General features: G+C 39.7%; 1 protein-coding gene across 1 annotated transcript in view; it reads left to right on the forward strand.

Annotated features, from left to right (window-relative positions):
• The window catches only part of ANOS1 (anosmin 1), a 130286-nt gene that overhangs the window by 12930 nt on the left and 96005 nt on the right, over nucleotides 1-21351 (forward strand). Inside the window, 1 exon segment of the mRNA XM_030961733.1 lies at nucleotides 11528-11575. Within this exon segment, the coding sequence (XP_030817593.1) occupies nucleotides 11528-11575 (48 nt within the window).

Raw genomic sequence — 21351 nt, forward strand, 5'->3', positions numbered from 1 at the left:
GAAAGGAATAAGCATGTGGTCTGCACACAAGCACCAATAGGGATTGCAGGTCTGGGAGCTGGGGAAAGACAGCAGCACTGACTGGTCTGGAGAAGGGCACCATGACTTCCTCTGCTTGTGGGACACTGCTGGAAGAAGGACGTTCAGTAAGTGACGGGATGTGATGTGTGGTGTCTGAGCAGATGCTACTGGCATCTCCCAGTCTTTATGACAAGTTTAATTTGGCAACCTGGTGTATTGGCCTTATGCAGAAGCGAGAGCTGGGTTGGAAGGGACAGGCCAAGGACGAAAAAAATAGGAGCAATGGAGAGAAGCGTGTTAACCTGTGTGATAAGATTTTTGTTGAGCTGTGCTTTAGAGATGAAACAATAAATTGTGTCCTTATTAAACTGCACCCATTACGTCTTTTCTGTCTGTCTGCAACATCTGCAGTGAAGGCAGATGTATGAAAATAATAATAAAAATATATCAGGGAAATAATACTTTTTTTTTCTGAAATGCTGCTTTAACTGTTGTGGTGAAAGACTTTTTGTGTGTGTGTGTGTGGTTTCTAACAATATTGCATTGGGTTTGGTTCAGATTGCAGATAGGCTATTTTGCTTAAGTCCAAGGGTCATTTTTATTAGAAAAAAATCTCCAATTCCTGAATGGCCACAACCCTTTTGCAAATGTTTCTAGGAAATCCCAGGTCTGGTGAGGTGCACTTTGCTCACTGAGACAGGTCTTCTGTGGAAAATGGAACAAAAATCCCCAAAGACTGTTTACACAACTCTTAGACCTCTAAGGACTGTGTTAAGTTTTACACTTTTTACTTTTGAGAGCTTTGCTGTGTACTTTAATAATTCCTCCAAAGCATTATTTTTGTATAAAAAATGTTACAAATATTAATAGGTCTCTGGAGCTACCAATGAATAATTGTGGTCAAATTTTAGACTGCATATTTCATCTGTAGGATTGTTATTTGTGCTAAATTTTATTGCTGAGATTGTAATTTACTACATGCATTTAAAAGTATTAAAAGATAGTGAAACACAGGATTCATACTGGCAATTATGTTTATTGATCTTATTGCCTCCAAAGAGGAAAATTTTATAGTAATACATCAAGACAATAGGAATAAGGAGATACTTGTCACAAATATTCTATGTTGAGAAAGGTGCCTCATGGAATTTGTATATTTTCATTTGTGTTCCTTTAAAAGGGAAATGAAAATATATGTATTCATCAGCTTGTGGGGATGTGGCTGCTACTGTGGCTTGAAATATTTAGTATCTTGTAAACAGGTAGCACATGCCAAAGAGAAAGGAAATGCATTCATGAAATTTACCATGTGCATTTTATGCAATTATATTGGAAATAAATAGTCTGTTAAGCCCAAGAATGTGAGTGTGTGATTTGCTGGTACCTGACTGAGTCATAGTAACATGGCTACTGAAGAGCTGCGAAGTTTGAAGGACAGGTGTGTGTATCCATACCCTTGCCAAAGTTACAAGTGTGGTATATAATGATGTCCCTCTCTTACATGCCAGACGGAATAGGAGGAAATGCAGTGAAACTTCACATGGCCACTATGTGGTACAGTAAAATGCATTTAGCAGTTTTTGGAATCGGAAATTACTCCATGGCAATGGAACATGGATGGACTATTCTGTGTTTGTGTAGTTTATGGTTAGCCTATTTATAATGGACGTTTTAGTTGATATAAAAATGCATGGTTGTTACTCTTTTTGTGTGTGTGTGTGTGGTTAGTTTCTTAAGGATGCGAGACAACAGAACCTTAAGCATTTTGCAAGTCCAGAAAGGAACATTGCCCTGACTGACCCTGAAACTGTGGCATTTGAGGAAAATTTAGTCTAATAGGAAGCACTGAATTATTACTTTTGTGTGTTTGGGAGATTTTAGAAATGTCTGAGATGCTACTTCACCTTAGTGTTTTAATGTAGATCAGAGTTTGCCTTGGGAGTGAGTCTCTTAAGTATCATGATCACCTTTTCTTTCTCATTATGGACCAGTCTGAGAGTTCATGCACTGGATTTCTTCTGCATTAACATAACTTGAAGAGATAATCCAGGGAGATCTAATGTGCTTTAGCAACTAATGGACATTGTGTCTGTGGGACCAGACTAGAATTAGTTGAAGGAAAGGTGAAAAGTTGAAATATGTGTAGTGCATACATCGAGCCCATCAAGACCAGGTGTTTTGCTCAATAGATGTGTTTCTGTGGTCCACATGACTTCCTAGGGAGTTTGTAGGTGATTGTGGAATGCTCTGTTGGTAGGCAGTGGAGGCAAATGCAGCCTGTGATAAACATACCACATCACATGCTGTTGGGAGTCACCCAACTAACCAGTAATCTTAGAATTATACAGAATAGTAATATGGACTGTAGTTTTCAGTTATAAAATCAAATCAGCATTCAAAGCAGCATGCAATATCCTACAATATATTGAGAACCAGTTGTATATTTTCAAATACAAAGTAGATTGTATATATCTACATAAGCAAGTATTACATTTTTAGAACATATTTTGTTCTTTTGATGTTAATTTCCCAAGGCTACACTTCTGTCACATCTTAAGCCTGCACGTACTTTTATTATCTCATTATTTCATATGTATAGAAAATCAAGTTTATGACACAACAGAAGAGGTGCATTAGCATTTTGAAAGGGTGGGGATTTTGATATAGAGCCTATGAACAAGTACTTGACAAGCTATCTTTTGCTTCCCATATTAATGCTGTTAGACTAGTTTCTGTTCACTTGAACTGGATTACTTAATCCCAAAAAATGTGTTCGAAATTTGGCCCAAATATTGTTTGAGATTCAATATATAACTTTAATAACTTCAGGCTGGTGTTCTCTGTGTTTAATTCCTCCTGTTGCAGGGAGAAGTGAAGTTTATTTCATCTGGATTCTTTTACAGATTGGTAAAGACTTCTGCTGAACCCTTCTTTAAGTCCAAAGGCTTCTGAGAATAAGACCTCAGATGAGATCAGTCTTAGAAGTGGTAAGGGTGAAGTCTGTGAAACCACAAGAAGGCAGTCATAACTCACAAGTGTGTGGAGACACAAGGATTTCTGTGCTCATTTGTTTTTACAGCTTGTGTTTATCTACTAGTTTTTCTGGGCATTTGAGAAGACAGTGCTCTAAAAAGAGGAAAGGTGTCCCATACTTAGAGATGTAAATTTAATCCGAGTAATGCATAGTCTATTTTCAAAAGTACTGATCTTTTGCTGTTTCATTGGTAATGGCCTTTGGATTTTGATGATTGTCTTTCTAGGAACCTACTAATGATGACAGCCAAAGAACAAATAGTGTTGTGTCTCATGATATAGGTGATGGCTGGTGATTTTCTTAATTTCTTTTTTAATTACTCTTGTGTTTTTTTTATGTTTTTGGTGTATGTGAAGTTGTATCTTTTAATGTTTTGGTCTGTAACAGCAATAAAGGTTGACTTTGTATAAACTGTTTAGGAAATATCAACACAATGTTTAGGTGAATATAGTTTTATTTGTAGCCATCCATCTACAGGAGGACCCACCATATCTTGTGATAGGAGCTAGCACATTTCAGATTATGGCAATGTCAACATAAATCCCAAAGAAAACCTGACTAAGACTTTCTAAAAAATTATTTGTGATATCCATTTTCTGGTGTCAAATCCAGATGTTTAAAATTAGGTGGCAGTGTGAGTCACGCTGTGGCCCATGATAATTTAATTTTGATTAATAGTTGCAAATTCAGAGAATGAATTTTTCGGATGATCAGTTTTATAAGTATTTCTTACATTCAGTCATCTCTTTAACATAATTGTTTGGATTAACTAGTAACCAGCACTGACTTTTCTATGATTTAAGCATCTGTGGTATAAAAATGGCTTCCTGTGAGGGCATTGTACATTTGATTTAGTTGTGAGGAATCACAGTGGTTAGTTACAGTAACGGAATAACTTCAGGTGTTTATTCCAAAATGCGTTCTTGCCCTCAGTGTCTTTTTTTGGGAATACTGTTGCTTGGTGGTTTTTTTTTTTTTTTTTTTTTTAAGAGTTGTATGTCATTATAAGGTGGCAGAGGAAATATATGTACATAGTTAAGCTTAATGCTGAATTTCTACGTGTTTATATAACACAGTCCTAAAGTTATCTGATAGTAATATATTAAACAGTGTGACTAATATGGTGCTAAGTGCTGTTTGAGCTCCTACCTTTTCTCACATTAGAGTCCTATGCAGTATCTTTTTGTTGCTGTTTTTGTTTTGTTCTGGTAGATTTTATATGCTTTTTTGTTTTCTCTTGCTTGGGTGATCTTTATTTGGTTTTGGTGTTGAAATTTTGCTTTGTGCTTTTGCTAACTAGAATAAAGTCTAAGGACATTACTTATACATCAGAAATAAATGAAGATGTTATTTTAGACCTCAAAGCACAGTCCTGTGCTGTCAGTCTCAGGCTGGGCTGGCTCCCAGGGCATGGAGAGCCAGGGCTGGGGGTGACCTCATTGCAGGCTGTGGCCTCTCTGAGGGCTGGGCAGAGCTGGGTGCTGGTACAGGGTCATCAACAGCCTCAGGCATGGCAAAAGATGAGCCAGGCTCAGGGAATGCCAGGGACAGCTGGGATGAGTGGGCTTATGGTGTACTGGCTGAAGGACAGGGTTCAGGGGTTGTAGTGAATGGGGCCACACCTGGCTGGTGTCTGTTCATCACTGGTGTTCCTCAGGGTTTGGTTCTAGAGCCAGCTCTGTTCAATGCATTTATCAGTGCTCGGGGTGCAGCAGGTGAATGCAACATTAGTGCAAGCTTGCTGTTACCCAATTGGGAGGTGCTGGTGATTCTTTTGGGGGATGAGAGGCCTTGCATAGGGTTCTAGATAGGTTAGAGCATTGGGCAATGGTTAATAGGATGAAATTTGACAAGTAAAAAATGTTGGATTCTGCATAATGCTGGGCACAAGTATAAACTGGCAGAGGAGGAGCTGGAGAGCAGCCCTGCAGAAAAATATCTGGGGTGACTGATCAGCATCAGGCTGAATAGGAATCAGCAGGGTTCCAAAGCAGCCAAGAGGGAAAATCACATCCTGGAATTCATCAAAGACAGCACCACCAGCTGCTCAAAATTGTGATTATCCCACTGTATTCAGCATTGGTGCAGGCTCACCCAGAGTGCTGTGTGCAATTCTGAGCCCCACAATTTAATAAGGATGTGAAAGTCCTTGAATGCTCCCAGAGGAGGGCAACAAAGCCAGTGACAGGGCTGGAAGACATCCTGAGAAGTGTGGCTGAGGCCTTTGGGCTTGTCTGGTTTGGAGACGAGGAGGCTGAAGGGTGGCCTCATTGCTCTCTATCTGAAAAGGGGAAGTGGAGAGGAAGGTGCTGATCTCTTCTTCCTGGTGTCTGCTGACAGGACAGATGGGAATGGCTCAGAGCTACACAGTAACATTCAGTTTATTATTAGTTGATGCTTATTTTTTTCAGTTTCATTCTTTATTAGAACCATTATAAGGCAACAGAAATCCCTTACTAAGGAATTCTTTCTGTAAAATACAATGTACAATGAAATCAGAAACTATATAGAGCAAAAGAGCAAAATGTACTAATTTCAGTTGTTTGTATTTCCTTCCTTTCTTTCCTGAACAGAAGCCAAGGAACCAGAATATTACTATTACTATTCAGAATATTACTGCTATTTTGTTGTATTTTATGGCCATTTTAATCTCATACTGTTCTTCTGTCCATGACTTCTCCAGCAGATGGTCTTCAAACTTGACCTACACTGGACAAGCATGTAGTAGAAATAATGCTAAAAATATGTTTGCATAAGTTGCCCTTGAAAGGGCCAGTCTTGATGGACCTTGCTGTTGGACTTCATAACTTTCTCCTTCACCATCTGCAGCTCCATGTTTCTCCTGTGCATTTCTACAGTGGTTTGGTTTCACTGGCCAGGTTTTAGTCTCCACTCTAGCCTGTTGCTGAGTCATCTCCAAGTGCATAAGGGCTTAAATTTGCCGTAACTTGGTAAAAGACTTCTGGGGTAGGTGTTCTTAGTGTTGTGTAACAGGGTGCCCTCTTTTCATTTTCCTGAATTATTTTCAAAGAAAAATCTGTTCCTGGTATTTATATACAAAAGCATAACTAAATACCATAGACCAGGAGAGGTGGTACTGTGGTTCCCCTGCCCATACATTTACTACAAGTTTGTGTTTAATCTTGATAGAAGGGCTTTAAGAAATAAATTTCTCTTTGGCATTTCCTATCTATTGGTTTTGATATTTCTCCCCACTAAGTGTACAGACTTACCTGAAATTAATTCCTGAGTGCATACTTTTGTATTTGGGAGCTGGGATGCCTAGTTTGATTTTGTTGATTCCATTTTGCACTTTAGTTCCACATTTCAGAGCTGGGCCTGGGGACACACAACACTGACATTAGATAAGTACCTGTATTCATTTGTGCCACAGTGACCATGCAGTCAGGAAATGCACGTTAAACACAGGTTATACTTAACTGTTACTGTTAACTTCATGCTGTTGAGATTTTTGAAGGGGTACAGAAAATGTATATTGGGAGCCTCTTTTTAAATTCATCATTGCAGCAGTTATTGATTTGTCTATTCAACTGTTCTGTTTTACTTCAGTGGGTACTGTTATTTGAAAGGTTTATTCTATGCTTTTTTTGTCATTTTGAAAGAATCAGTGAGATTGTCAGGAGAGGCCACTTTTGAGAGACAATGGTTTCACACAAATGTGGATTGAAGATTGGGCAGGGGAGAAGAGACTTCCACAACTGATAATAGATATGCAGCTACTGTCATAGCAGATGAAGTGCCTAGTAGCTCATGTCTGGCATTTCAAAAGAAGGGTTTTATCTCCTGGCATAACTATGGACAGAGATGCAAATTAAGTAATTTTATACTGGTTTTTTTTTTTTTTTGACATACATTGCTCCAATTAAAGACCAGTTTGTACTTGCTTGTGAATGTTATTAACTTCTTTCCCCTTATGGGGCCTACTGTAGGTAGAAGAAGATTGATTTTTCTTGCTTCTCTACATGTTTTTGGTTTTTTTTACAAGAGATGCTGCACAGCTTTCCTTTTTTCAAGGCACAGAATAGAGATGTTTGTCTTAACTGTTTAGGATGAAGGGCATTTGTAGTTTAACAAAGGAAATCAAGTGTGCACAAATACTTGCTGGAATGAATTTTGTAATATGATCTTGTAATCCTACGAGTCTTGTAATATTTATCTATTGTTTTGTTTTAGTTTTTTTTCCCTCATGTTTTTGCTTTTGTAAGCTCTTTTTCTTGTACATGTCAAACAGCCCTGGTCTTTGAAGGTCTGATTCTTGAAGTTTGTCTGCCCTTTCCTTCCTGGCAGATAGAAAGTGTATGGGGCTCAGGTGGTGGCCTGAGTTCCTCTAATCCATCTCTTTTGTGCTGTTGGAGACTGCTTTAGTTTCCTCTGCCTGACATCTTTCCTATGATGTCAGGCCTGGGAAGATGGGATGCTTGGAGTTTGCCCTGTTGAGTGCAGTTTGCTCTCTTCAGTATGCAGATTAGGATGCTTCAAGGTTGCCCTGAAGATAGGCTGTGCAAGGGTTATAAATGGGCAGGAAAAATGGTATTTAACTCTTCCTTGAGGCCATTTCTACACTGCAGATTGAAGCCACCACTAAAGATGAAGTCAAAGTCTCACTGGCATAAGTCAAGTCAGAATTGGGTTTGAAAAAAAACAGACATGAGGGAACTGAGAATGGAATGTGGGAGCATGTAAAATGCTACAGATAAAACACAAATTGCTGATTATTTTAGATTATGGTTTCAGCCAGGTACACTGGCATGAGCAATAATCACAGCTGAATGTTTGTGATAAACCGTGTGTTAAGATGCAGAGTGGAGGGGAGCCTTCATTTAGAGTTTGTGCTTGCTCTGATACCTTGCTATTCAAAGGAAGCCTGTAGAATTTGTTTTTCCGTATACAATGAAAGATCATTCACATCATGTTAGTTTGTATGTAGTTGAAGTTGCTAAACAATATTTTTACATTTTGATAGACTTCCTTTTTAACTCAGGTACTGATAGGTTTTAGTAGAAAAATGAGAACAGTTGTAGATGTTGAAATTATCAAGTAGGGGAACCAAACATCTGGGCATTTATGGCTTTATTGTCTCAAGTAACAAATCTAATTTAAAAGCAGAGCTGCTTTTTCTAGTTCAGTGGAAAGTAGCAACATAACTGGAACAAAGTGGTGAGCTGCTACTGATCTGTTATTGCAATCAGCTACTTCTGTCACATTTTATGTGGAGACGAAAGGGGGATAAATTGAAACTAGCACATAAAATATTGTTTTAACATCGCTGCTGGCTAGATTTGTAAATGGAAATAATAAATCCTAATACAGCATTGAGAGTAATACTAAAGAATCCCACTAGCTTGTTATTTACAGCTGTTCTAAAGTTTTATTTCTTTTATTTATGTCTCTTTCCAAAGGGCTTGGACCTGAGATGGTGCTCATAGTTAGCTAATCTTATGCTAGTGAATCTGTTTTAGCTAAATTTTACTGTAATGACAAATAAAAATGGTATTATAAAATTAAGTAGTATTGCATGGTAATCTGCTGGAAGAGAAAATAAATTTTCATAAAATATTGAAATTAAATGGTATGAACTGATTGTTTTAAAATGCTCCTAAATAACTGGAAATAAGTTAAAGGAGTGAAAAAGAGTGAATATGTCTTTATTATCCCCATAGCTTCCTTGGTAATAGAGAAGTAGAAATTGTTAGCATTTCAGCTCATATGAAAAAAAGACATATATGAATTTTCTGAAGATCAGATTAAGAGTTGTGGTGAATGCCAAACCATTCTGAGAGTCTGACTGTGGAGATTGTTGAAGTCACAAAATGATGGAAATTGAAAGGGATCTTTAGAGATCATCTAGTTCATCCTTCCTGCCCTGGCATCTTCCATGAGATCATGTTGGTTGTTGAACAGTTCCAATGATGGAGCATCCACCACTTCTCTGGGTAACCTCTTCCAGTATCTCACCACCCTTATCTAGGGAAAAAACTTCTTATGATCCAATCTAAATTTGCCTTCTCTGTTTTCATCTGTTGCCCTTTGTTCTGTCCCTACAGGCCTTGGTCTCCCTGTCTTTCTTGCAAGTCCCCTTCATATAATGAAAGGCTGCAATGAGGTCTCTCTGGAGCATTCTCTTCTCCAGGCTGAACAGCCCCAAGTGTCTCAGCCTTTATTGAAAGGGGCTCTGATCCTCAGATAATTTTGGTGACCCTTCCCTGGACCTGTCCCAACAGGTCCTTGACTTTCTTGTCCTGAGGATTCCAGAACTTCGTGCAGTTCTCCATGTGTGGCACATGAGAGCAGATTAAAAGAGGACAGTCCCTTCCCTTGACCTGCCGGCCACGTCTTGGAAACTTTGTGAACATATGGCTACATACTTGTATGAAGGCATGCACAAACATGATCTTTTTAAACATTCGCAAAGAGAGATCCAGCTTCAAAGCATGGGCTTCATAGTTGTGGTAGCAAATCACTGTATTCAAGCTTACAAACTTTGCTGAGATCAGAGCACAGTGCTGCAGTATTGAAAAACTATTGTGGTTGTCTCCATTAAAATGATTCTAATGTATCTGTTTCTCCTTCTGAATTGTATATTGACAGAATAATTTTTACTTTATCTGTGTGAGTTTTATACATAAGAAGTTTTGCATTGCTGTGGTTAAGAGCCAGCTGGCAGCTAAGCTTGGCATGTGCTCACTCAGTTGATCCATGGGTGAGACTGGGGAGAGTGTCAGAGCAGTAAAGGTAGGAAAACTTCATGGCTTGTGATAAAGACAGTTTAATAGGTAAAGCAAAAGCCATGCACACAAGCAAAACAAGGAACTATTTCACTATTTCCCAGATGTTCAGCCATCCCCTTCATCATGCATAGTGGTGATTTGAGAGGACAAACGCCATCACTCAAAATATCCATCCCTTCTCCTCCTCCCTTTGGCATTATATGTTGAGTAGGGCACCATATTGTATGGAATATCCCTTTGGTCAGTTGGGATCATCTGTCCCATCTGTGTCCCCTCCCAACTCCTTGTGCACCCCCAGCCCTCCCAGGTGGGATGGGGTGAGGAGCAGAAAAGGCCTTGATGCTGTATGTAAGCATTTGTAAGCACTGCTCAGCTGTATCAAAAACATCCACGTGTTATCAACACTGCTTCCAGCACAAATCCAAAACACAGACCATGCTAGCTACTGTGAAGAAAATTATACCAGATGAAACCAACCTATGTAACATATGTATATTATTCCATTATTTGCATCACTCTTTAATAAAAACAAAAAAGGAGAAAGAGAAAAAGATACAGTGCTGTTATATTAGTACTTTGCATTCTGGCCTACCTGAATTCCTCCTCCTTGGAAACTGATTTCCAAATCTATAGCTGGTGCTAACAGTGACAGAATACTGCAGTCACATTCCCTGTGGGGATATCTTGCCTAATTCCTATGAAAGGGTGTCCTTTTACTCCCTTATAGACTAACAATTGTAGCCTAATTCTGAACAATAGATTGACCAGAATCTTCAACCATTCTGTTTCCAGAGTATGGATTTATAAGTGATGGAAAAGGTAGATACATATGATGTCCTTACCCTGGACTTTGGATGTGTTGCAGGGTTTGTACCCTATTTCTCATGTTCAGTCCTTTAGGTCTTCCTGATGTTGTTTCAATCTTCCAGAAAGTAAATAATTATTTTGTTTCATCTTTTAACACCACAAACACACACTTCTGAGCTGTGAGTTTTTTCCAAAATTGACCTTTCAGAAACATCTCTAGAAGAACAACAAGTTGCTGTTTGTCCCTGTGCCAGTTTCATACTTCTCTTTCTCTTCTCATTGTGTTTTCTTTTCCTTTAGCTTAAGTTATTATTTTGCGTGTTATACTGTATTGGTTGTTTTACTGCAGTCAGGATAAATCAGAGCTATACTGTTTCCTTATCTTGGAAACACACTTTATTATCAAAAATATAAAATAAGACTGGCACAGGTGTCTTTTGGGAAACTCATATTGCATTTAATTGAATTTTCCATTTACATAAAGGTTGTTCATTATCTTTGCTTGACAATTTGTTTTAAATGATGTGCAATATTGAAATGCAACTAATGGACTTTTCTTTTCATGAATCACTACTAATCTATATCAATTTCTAAAATGCAAGTGTTACCTTTTGTCTACTACTTAGGAATTCTAGACAGCAAGTGTTTACAGAGATGGACTGAAAGATGACTTTATTCAGTTTTCCATCAAACTTGCCCGCTGAAATGCTTTCCTAACTTTTTAATGTTCACTTTACACTTGTGTGAGCCTTTAACTCCACAAAAGGCACCAGGAGTCAGGATTGGTACTTACGTTGTGATACAACATCATTTTCTAAGCAGAACTGGATGGTGTGTTCCAGTTAAATATGTTAGGGTGAACATGTCTAGCCTGAAAGAAATATTACTATTCATGTACATTTCTTTTGTCTTTCAGAACAATGGGTCACTTGCTTGGTGCCAGAATCATAAACAGTGTTCAAAGGTAAGTCTGCTTTTTCCTCTCTCATTTATGTTACCTATTTGCTTTGAGTCTCTTGTCTGTAGATTAAGTGCTTTTCTTCTTAGCCTGTTTTCAGAAGTGTCTGTTTATATTTTATTTGGAAACCTCAACCTGTAATAAAATATCAAAAATTAAAACCAAGTGATTATTCTTTCAGGGCAAAGGAACCATGTTGCAGGATATGTATCAAGCATCGTTAAACCAACATAATTCTGTCACTTTAAGAAAGTTTACACTGGCTAGAAACTGGTGTCTCATTTGTGGTTTTTTCAGTATTTTTGGTCAGAAGAAAGTAAAACTGTCAATAACTTAAAAATCTTCCTCCAACAGTACCAGGGTATTTCAACATTCAACATTTCATTCAGTTTGGATATTTAATTTTTATCTTGAACCTGAGTTTCTTGGAAAGTATTCTTGACACAAATCCTGGTGGCTCTACTGATACCCCTTTCCCATTCTAGCATTTAAACCCTGGAAACCTAAAGGGTAAATGGGCTAATTGTCAACTGATTCTCCTGTGCAAGGGTCTTTCTATGGTGCCTGTGTGGAAGCAACAACAATTTGGGAGCTTTAGTGGGTTTAGCTCAAGTGGAATTGCACATTTGTTGCTGATTGTTCATAAATCTCATGGAAGATGCATTCACTGGAAATTTGCCTAAAGGTCCTAAAAATGTGTTTCTCTAATAATTTAGGCCTTTTTATTCATGAAGGTTGTACTGAAAATGGAATTAAATCTAAGTAGCATTGTTCTGTATTGTTTCAATAATGCAGTCAATGTTAAATGCTGATGCTAACCCTTGATTTTAACACGTTGATTTCTTGTGTACATTTAAAGAGTGAGATTGCACATTTGCTGATCTAGCTTCCGTTGACATAAAAGGGATTGGAAATGGGCCAATTTTTTGACTGTTCTGTTGCAGGTAAATAAAACAAAGTTGATTGCTTTTATCAGTATTAAAATCTAGGGTACAACAGCATCAATATAAGAAAATAATGGAATGGAACATTTCCTATTAGCTGTGTCACACTGCTAAGGATTTCACTTCTGCAAGGAAATCTTATAATTCTTAAAATTCTTCTTGAAAACCCCAAACAGATGTGCAAAGAACATATTTCATAACTGAATTGCCTTTTCAGGAAAGCATAAGGGCCTTGTTCCATAGTGACCCATCACTTGTTCCATAGTGATCCTGATACAGTTTTTTAAAAATTTAGTTGCAAAGCCTACTGTGGTAAGTAATTGGAAGGGTTTTCCAATGGTTTATGTCTGCCCAACAAAGAAGGAATCACACAAGAAAAGTAGGCAAGGTTTTAAAGCAGGGCAGAGGTTATAAGAATATCTGAGTCACTCACAAGTTTATTGAATCCACATAAGGTGTATATAAGCTGACATGAATTTTACCTTGAAATTGAATCAGTATCTTGAAACCAGTGTAAGAATGCTACAAATTAATATTATATTGTATTACAAAACAATGATAGTTTTAGTTTTAAATTACTTAAAATGTGCTTTGCAGTTATGTTACCCTATGTTTTTCATTCTTTCTTAGGAAGGTAATATATTTTCCTTAAGAAAGAAGCTTTGCCATATTTAGAAAATAAATAAATGTAAACTTGGCCAAATTGTTAGCAGAGCTAAACTTAAGCATAATGTTGTCTTTTCAGCATGGCTTTGATTTTTTGTGTTTTGCAATGCAAAGTTAAACAATTACTTTAGCTAGCTAAAGTTTTCAAAGTGATGTAGGGAATTCAGTTAAACTTTTAAAAATGCAAATTCCTTTTACTTCTCAGCACTTCGGTGGAGGAGGTTTGTATGCGTGTGACAGGTACTGGAAGATTCCACAAGGAATGGTGTGCTGCTCAATCTTACTACAACTAACATGGAAGGCCTTGCTGGAGATAAAAAGGTTGGGGGCAGCCTTGGCTGCAGTGACCATGAGATTGTGGAGTTCAGTACTAGGCAAGAAGGAGGCAGGGCAGCAAGTAAGCATGAACTTCAGGAGAGCAAGCTTTAGCCTCTTTAGGGGTTTTCTTGGAGGAATCCCGTGGGAACAGATCCTGTGGGGAAGAAGGATCCAGGAGAGCTAGTTGGTCTTAAGGATCACATCTGTAAGGTTCATGAATGATGCATCCTAGTGAGCAAGAAATTGGCCAAAGCGGGCAAGAGACCTGTGTGGATGAATAAAGAGCTCATGTAATTTCTCCAGTGTAACTAGGAAATACACAGGAGCTGGAAGCAGGGTCAGGCCACTTGGAATGAATGCAGAGAGATTGTCAGAGTGAGTAGAAATGAGGCAAGGAAGGCCAAGACGCATCTGGAATTAATGGAATGGGACAGTGGTAACAGAGGAACAAGGAGAAGGCAGAGTTGCTGAACACCTTCCTTGCATCAGTTTTCACTGACAAGACCAGCCTTCAGGAATCTCTGACAAGGTTAGGCTTTGGTTAGGCTCTGATGGGATGCCCCCACAAGTGCTGAGAGACCTGGTGAACACTGTAAGTAGGCCAAACACAATCACCTTTGAAAGGTTGTGGCAATCAGGGGAAGTGCCTGAGGACTGAAAGAAAACAAATGTCACCTCAGCCTTCAGAAGAGGTAAGAAGGAAGACCTAGGGAACCGAACAACCAGTCAGCCTCATCTCAATCCCTGGAAAAGTGATGGAGTGCCTCACTCTGAAGTCCATCTCCACACAGATGACAAGTAGATTCTCAGGAGTAGCCCTTGATGAACCTGATGGCCTTCTACAATGAAACAACTTACCTCGGTGGATGGGGAAATGCAGTGGATATTTTCTACCTCTATTTGAGCCAGGCTTTTGACACTTTCTTGCAGTATCCTCATAAACAAACTCAGGAAGGAAGGACTGGATGGATTGAGAACTGACTGACTGGCAAATTGCAGAGGGATGTAATGAGGCGCAGGGTCTGGCTGGGGCCTGTCACTCGTGGTATCCCCCAGCGTTCAATACTGGGCCCAGTATTGTTTATTTTATTCATCAGTGACTTGGATGAGAGGGCAGATGCCTCCTCAGCAAGTTCAGTGACAACAGAAGGCTGTGAGGAGTGGCCAATACCACAGAGTGCTGTAGAGCCCTTCAGAAGGACCTTGACAGGATGGGCAGGGAAGAACTGTGTGAAATTCAGCAAAGGCAGGGTCCTGCACCTGGGGAAGAACAACCCTCTGTGCCAGCACAGGCTGGGAGTGACCTGCTGGAAAGCAGCTCTGTGGAGAAGGACCTGGGGGTGCTGGTGGACAGCCATCTGTCCATGAGCCAGCAGTGTGTCCTGGGGCCAAGAAGGCCAATGGGATCCTGGGGGGCATTAGGGAGAGCATTGCCAGCAGGGAGGTGATCCTGCCCCTCTGCTCAGCTGGTTGAGGCCACATCTGCAGTGCTGTGTGCAGTCAGCCCCTACCCACAGAAAGGTCATCTGCTGCCTTCCTGGGGGCCTGGGCAGGGATGCCCCCCAGAAACTTCCTAATCTGGAGCAGTCCTGAGACTACTGCTCATTACTGATTTTCCACATAGGAGATGATGAAGTGGCAGCACAAAGTCCAAGGATGATCAAAAAGGACTTCAGGGCCTTAGAATGTTTGGCAAGGGAATCTGAGGCGCAAGTTACTATTTCCTCTCTACTTCCAGTTGAAGGCAGCAACATTGGAAGAAACAGATGGGCTAAGTCTATTACTGCATGGTTCTGTGGCTGGATCACAACCAAAATTTTCGGTTTTTTCACTATGGAATGGTCTATGCAGCACCAAGCATGCTTGTACCAGTAAGGACTCACCTTTCTCAGGGAGGAGAGTTGCTGCTTGGGAGCCAGAGGGGCCCATTGATAGAGCTTTAAACTAGCTGTGATAGGGGAGGGGGACAGTATCAGCTTTGTGCCTGGTGACCTGTGGGATGAGAAGTGAAGGTTAGAGGGACAGCGTGCAAGAGGAGCCTCTGCCAGTGGGACTCTGAAATGTGCTGGCCACACTGGAATGCACTTGCAGTCTTACAGAGGCAGACCAGGGATTCCTAATGTAACAGAAACCAACAGGGAAACACCAGAGAATTATCTCAAAGGAATTAAGGGCTGTTCCAGGAGGAGCTGGAAGCCACTGTGCTGCTAGAAAGCTCTGGCCCTGTTGCCATTTTGGGACAAGGTGAATGGATTCAAAGTATGTTTGTGTAGAGGCATTTCACATATACTCTTCAGCCCTCCATGTTCCCAGGAGCCACATAAATGTTTCCACTAACATTGACACACTCATTAGGATTGATACTACATGGTATAGAATTGTTTGTGTACTGAGGTTCCATTCGTATTTGGTCTAGGCAATGAAAGTTAAAACATAACATTTCTTTTACTTTACCCGTAGGTTGCTGGCAGCCTGTCAGACTTGCTAAGTAATGCAAAGGTGGGCTCATAAACAACAGCATGAGGAAGTAGAACTGCAAAGTGGAGAGGGTGAAAAAGAAAGTGGGTTGGATTGAGCTGGGCTCAGTATTTCTTAGCACAGTTGTTGGACCAGCACCTGGATCTCATCAGCTCTACTCATTCCTAGACACCACAGGGGTAAAAAGCTTATCTGAGGAGAGAACGAGACAAACAGACACTGCCTTCTTTTTTCCCCATACATGACTACATAAAACCTCAGTTCCTGTTGCCAACAGCTGGCTCAGCAGAGGAATTAAAGTTAGAACATCTGCAGAGGTTATTGTCTGGTTGGGGAAAGACAGTTAAAACTGGAAACTGATGAATCTAGTTTTCTTATGCATCTGGCCTAAGATCTTTCATCAGAGCCAAGAGTTTGGCAAAATAGTACAAAAAATATATTCATGCCTGTCATCTTCACATTGTCTTTAAATAATATTTTCACATGAGTTACGCCTGTAGGTAGGCAAATATAACCTATTTTGGGCTTATTCCTCCTTTTCCCATCCAACTAATCATATTTGTTATGATATGAGTTACCTAAGTGATTATTTCAAAGCATTATGAGATACAGGTTATATACAGGATGAAGTAGTGTCTGTATTGTATAGATTTTATCTAAAACATAATTCAGCTTATTTCCAACACAGGCAGTCAGTCAGCTTTGCTACTGGAAGAGGTGCTTCTCCCATTTGATCATTTTTGTGGCCCTCCTCTGGACCAGCTCTAACAGGGGCACATATTTCCTGTGCTGAGGAGCCCAGAGCTGGAAGGAGCACTCCAGGTGGGGTCCCACTGGAGCAGAGGGACAGAATCACCTCCCTCAGTCAGTTGATGCCACTGTGTTTGATGCAGCCCAGGATGCAGTTAGAGCAAGTGCGCACTGTGGGCTCATATCCAGCTTTTCACCCATCACTACCCTTAAGTCCTTCTCTGCAGGGAAGCTCTCAATCCCTTCATCCCCCAGCCAGTATTGATACAAAGGATTGTCTCGCCTAGGTCAGCACTTTGCACTTGATGATCCTCAGAAATTCTCATGGGCCTACATTTAACTTGTCCAATGCCCTCTGGATAGCATCAAGCATGTCACTCACACCACACAGCTTGGTGTCATCTGCAGAGGGTCTTGCTTAGGGCCCCCTCAGTCCTTCCATGCCACAGATGACAACAGTAAGCTGTACTGATGCCCAGGGGTCTGGTGACCTCTAGGGAACACCACCCTCTGGATGAGACCAGCCAACTAGATTCTCTTCTACCAAAGAGTCCAACTATCAAATCCATCTCTCTAATTTGGAGAGAGGGATATTGTGAGAGACCCTGTTAAAGGCCTGGTTAAACCAAGCCATGCTGTGTATCTCAAATCACCTCCCTATCCTGCATGTGCCTTAGCAGAGCTTCTAGAAAGATCCGTTCCATGTTTTCCCAGGCACAGAGATGAGGCTGACAGGTTAGTAGTTCCTAGAATCCTTCTTTCTACCTTTTTCAAAAATGGGTGTAGTGTTTCTCTTTTTCCAGCCACCTGGATCTTCACCTGTCTGCTGTGACTTTTCAAATATTACGGCAAATACATCAGCCAATTCCCTCAGGTCTCTGGGATACATCTCATCAGGTCCCATAGACCATGCATGCTCCAGTTCCTCAGGTGGTTATGGGACTGATCTTTGGTTACAGGTACAGTGACTTTGCTCCTCCAGTCTCTCTTTTAGCCCATCCACTTGGGAGGCATGGGGGAAAAAAAAGGTTGCCTCTGAAGTCTGAGAGGAAAAATATTGAATACCTGAGCCTTCTCCCTAACCCTATTTGACCATGTCCTTATATTCTTGCCAGGATAGGTGTCCATACTTCCTCTGCCTGTGCATTTCCTTCTTGCCCTTTACTTGACCAGAAGGTCTCTACTTATCTATGCAGGTCTCTTGCTATCCTTTCTTGATTTTTTACACTTGGGGATTGAGAGTTCTTTTGCTGTATGGAACATGTCCTTAAAGATCAGCCAGCTCTTTTCTGGTCCCTTGTCTTTAGAGTAGCTTCCCAGGGAGTCCTGTTGACTAACATCTTGAAGAACTGGAAGTTTACTTTCCTAATATTTAGGGTTGTGACCTTATTTTTTCCTGACCTTATTCTTTGCCAGACCCATATCCCTCAGGACTGTAAACTTCACTAGTCCATGAACATTGCATCCCAGGCTGCCTCTAACCTTCATATCACTGATTAACTAACTTGGTTAAAGCATTACAATAACCATTAAATTTGCTGATCAATCTTTCCCTAACTGCTATATGTGGATTTAAGAACTACTTGATAGATGAAATACTATCAAAACCTGGCTTAAGAAAATAATCTGCAAGGCTGACTGAAGTACTTCAAGGGTAATAACTTTGCACTGGAGGTTTGCCCTTTTTGTAAATAGCAGTAGAGGGTTCTATGTTGTGTTTTGAATTCCTTCACTGACTTGACCTTTGCTCTTGAATTTAACTTTCACATCTTTACATAATTCCTGGGTAGGGTTTTTTTGCCTCTCCTTAACTTAGCCTCTAAAAACTTCTATGTGATATTTTGTCTCTTTCTCTCCACTAGTATCACTATTCTGTGTATCTATATATCTGTTTCTTAAAAATCTATCAAAGAATCAGTGAAGTTGTTGGAAAACCCTTTTACATCTTTTAATGAAGGGTCAACTAGAGAAGGTTGTCCAGAACTACATCCAGTTGGAATTTGAGTATCTCCATACGTAAAGACCACAACCTCTCTGGCAGCCTATCTCAGTGTTTACACAGTAAAAGAGTTTTGGTATTTCTTGTTTTGTGATTTGTGCTTAAGGCCTCTTGTTTAGTCCATTGGCATGACAGAGAAGAGCCTGGCTGCCTCCTTTTCATTGCATCTCAATGGATATTTATAAACATAAGTAAGATCCCTCTGAACCTTTTCTCCAGGCTCATCAGTCCCAGATATCTGCACTTGTCTGTACATGGCAGATGCTCCAGACCCTTAATGAAATTCTTGGCCCAATGTATTCTTCTTCTTTTCTGCTTATGCTTTTTTAGCCCCAAATGACTCATTCCTATTGCCATTTGCAAAGCTCCTGTCCTTAAAATCCCATTGCCTTCCAGTGGCCATTCTTGTTAAATTGGATGTAAATGCACAGCTTTTGCTGTTCCTGCTCCAATTTTCAGGTTTGTTTTTACAGTGTGAGCTCCACAGTTCCAGCCCTGTTTTTCTCAAGTACTTGGAAGTGCTGAGCATATAACAGGTGCTTCCCTATAAAAACAACAGAGCTGATTGCTGCTGAGAGTAACCTGAAAGGGCAGAGTCCTGCATTGATGCTGGCTTAGTGAAAAATGTATTTTAGACCTAAGGTGGGGGGTAAGGGGGATGAAATGACTGGGAAAGGCATTTCAAGAGTTTGTGAAGTAGGCGTAATTTATTTTTTTTTACAGCTCCTTACAGAAGGGTTTTTTTTGTTGGCAGCTGAAAGTCAAGAGACCAGCAGGCATAATTTAGAGCTGCATGTGCTGTGGCATTTACCAAGGAGTGGAGATAAATGGGGATCATCATAACACACTGTGAATTGCAATACAACTTACTTGTTCCCAGTGGCCAAGGCAGTGGTCCCTGATTGATTGATTGATTCTGTGAGAAGGCTGAAAGGCTATTTCATGAGTTTTCAGAACTGAGAGGAAAATGTGAAAATAAAGATAAACAGTTTATGAATTCTGCAGCCAGATAAACATACTGTTTGACTATCTCAAAAAGACAGTTCACTTTCTATTTAGAGTAATATACACTCCTGAATTCCGTATTCCAGCAATTTTCAGGCCTCCAGCTGAGCTCTTTGCAGAGATAATGCAGGTGGAAAGATGAGTTAATGGTTTAAACAATTAGAGATTTGATGCAGTGTTCCATCTGTCAAAGCCCACTGAAATGAAAGCTCACAGTTTTAATTTGTGCCTCCAGCATCTAACTCAGTCTGAAACGGTGTCAGCGATTTGCCCTGCCCACAGTAGTGTTATTCTTATGTTAAGCATTCTGTGCACACATGCTGAGAGACTTCTATCAAACATATTAGTGTGCATTTGAGAGATCATTAGCCTGAAGTAGCTGAAACATTCTAGGTTTCTTAGCCAGGAAACTCACATCTCTGCTGGAAAGTGTTGAGCCACTGTTATGTACACAATAAAGCTAGAGCAGGATAGGGATAGCTTTGTAAAGTTTAGCAGGAATTGTGGTACTGTGATTTAAGTGGCACCCATAAAAGGGTGAGAGATAATGAATGTTTTGTTTTTTTGTCTAAAAAGATGGATTGAATAAAAATTTCTTTCTTGATCTGCTAGACAGATTGTTTTTTCTTTCATCTAGTAAAAGCTAAGGTAAAACCATTTAATAGAATTGGAGTTCATAAGAATTGATCAATAAGATTATTGTTCTGCTAAATAGATAAAAAGTCATAAGCATATAAGAAATAAGGCAGATGTGATATTTATAGTTTGCATTCTCATGTTTTATTTGATTTTTTTTTATATTCAGCTATAAAAAGGTAGAGGGAGCTGAGAGAACTATAGTGGTTAGATGATTAAAGCTGTACTAGCTAATAAATAGGGTGACTGAAGTTTCTGGGTATTTGTGTTTGGGGAAATAGAAGAAAGAGCTTTGTGATTCAGTGTTTGTATTTATACGAAAGCATTAGTGTATAAGTGTGTTGTGATTACAGGAATCCCTTTGTTCCCAAGGGCCTTGAGAACTGACAAATAAACAGAATTGAAATGCAAACAATATTTGCAGTACTCTGTAATACTCTGATGTATTGCTCTATATTTGTAAACATCAAGTTTTATTTTTTGACTATTCAAGAAACAGTTGTGTTAGAACATGAAATAAATGAACATGAAGTGAACATGGAATAAGTGAACATGATGTAAGTTCATATTCTTTACAGTTGCTGTATTGGATCATGTTAGTCGTCCTTCCTGTTTAACACGTGTTACCAGCTGGATGCTCAATAGATAAGTAAACCTGTAGGTCTAGAATAACCTACTGCTAGAAAAAAACTTCCTTAAACCCTATTACTTGTTTTTGTGTGACTACTTGTTTTTGTGCAACCTAAAGGATACATCCTTTTCAGAATGCTAGTTTTGGCTTCTCAGCTCTTGCTGCTTGCTGTTTTGTGCGCCTTAAATTTTTTTGCCTTGGAAGAACAGACCTCAGGACTTTATGGGAAGTATGTTTTGCTTGGCCTTGACTCTGAATGATGCTGCTGGTAACTTTCTGTCTCTAGTAAAAATGGTTAGAATCAAGCTACTTTCTTTTTCCCCTTGTTAAAAGATTATCATGACTGCCAGAGCCC

Source organism: Camarhynchus parvulus, chromosome 1 (genome assembly GCF_901933205.1).
Source record: "Camarhynchus parvulus chromosome 1, STF_HiC, whole genome shotgun sequence".
NCBI lineage: Eukaryota > Metazoa > Chordata > Aves > Passeriformes > Thraupidae > Camarhynchus > Camarhynchus parvulus.